This window comes from Formica exsecta, unplaced genomic scaffold (genome assembly GCF_003651465.1).
Source record: "Formica exsecta isolate Colony F162 unplaced genomic scaffold, ASM365146v1 scaffold464, whole genome shotgun sequence".
In the NCBI taxonomy this organism is placed as follows: domain Eukaryota; kingdom Metazoa; phylum Arthropoda; class Insecta; order Hymenoptera; family Formicidae; genus Formica; species Formica exsecta.
Genome location: NW_021851877.1, coordinates 21,374 through 22,442, shown reverse-complemented (window position 1 = coordinate 22,442; position 1,069 = coordinate 21,374). Strand labels below are relative to the sequence as shown.

Below are 1,069 nucleotides of genomic sequence, written 5' to 3'. Positions count from 1 at the left end.
GCACAAATTTAAAAACATCATAAAAGATCTTGACGTTAGGCTTTCTTACTGCAATCTTAATAAATTGTCATGCTTTATTAGGGTACACAAGGACGTCCTTCCCAGTGCATCTTGCACTAATGTCATCTATATGATCAATTGTGCAGATTGTGATGCATCTTATGTAGGTCAGACAAGCAGGAGACTACAGACGAGAATCGGGGAACACCGCAACCACATACGTAGAAATACAACTGTTGGTTCGGTGATTACAGAGCATAGATTAGAGTTTGACCATGATTTCGACTGGAACCATGTTCGGATTTTGGACAGCGAAAAATATCTAAACAAACGACTGATATCTGAGATGTTGTTCATAAGGAGACAAATTAATGGTCTGAATCTGCAAACGGATACCGAGGGCTTGCACCAGACATATATTACTTCGTTGGATAAACTTCCCAACATTTAATGCATAGATGATCTTTGTGATTATTTTCAAGACGCGTATATTTTGATTTCTTCATTGCCGATATAAATACATATTCGTTCGTGTAGCGAGTTGTTGTGTTTACTCTTATGTCATCGAGGGCCAATGACCTAGCACTGTATACACACAAGTTTAAAGTCTCGTGAAACTTCTTAGATATAACCTGGTCTTTAAAGCTTTACGGATTAATAATTGTATCGCGTCATATATTCTTTATTGGGATACATCTGTTGCATTTGTATATAAGTTTTGCACTATCACGGTTTACCCTTGAGCACTCTTAACTTCTTATTGCACGCTCCTACAGGAATCTCGACTTTTCGGATTTCGCATATCAACATGCCGGCAAGCCTTCATAACATTTTACGATGTGAACTTCCTGGCCTATCACCCGGGGAGTTCGTCATCCCGGGATGCCTGTTTGAGCGAGTTCGTGCGTTTGCAATTTAATTTTTAATCAATGACTGCGATATTTTTTTATACATATATTTTTTAATGTATTTATTTATTCATGTAATTATTATTTTAATTGCGCTGAAGATGGCCACAAAAAAAAGGCCGAAACGTTCGCTTTATCATCATATGTTGTTTAGTATCACT

At 37.3% G+C, this 1,069-nt stretch overlaps 1 protein-coding gene across 1 annotated transcript in view; it reads left to right on the top strand.

Annotated features, from left to right (window-relative positions):
- The window catches only part of LOC115241033, a 2,537-nt gene extending 2,086 nt beyond the window's left edge, over nt 1-451 (top strand). The window contains exon 3 of the mRNA XM_029816541.1: nt 82-451. Coding sequence (XP_029672401.1) covers nt 82-451 — 370 coding nt within the window. The remainder of the gene's footprint in view (nt 1-81) is intronic.
- Nucleotides 452-1,069: the final 618 nt, after the last annotated feature.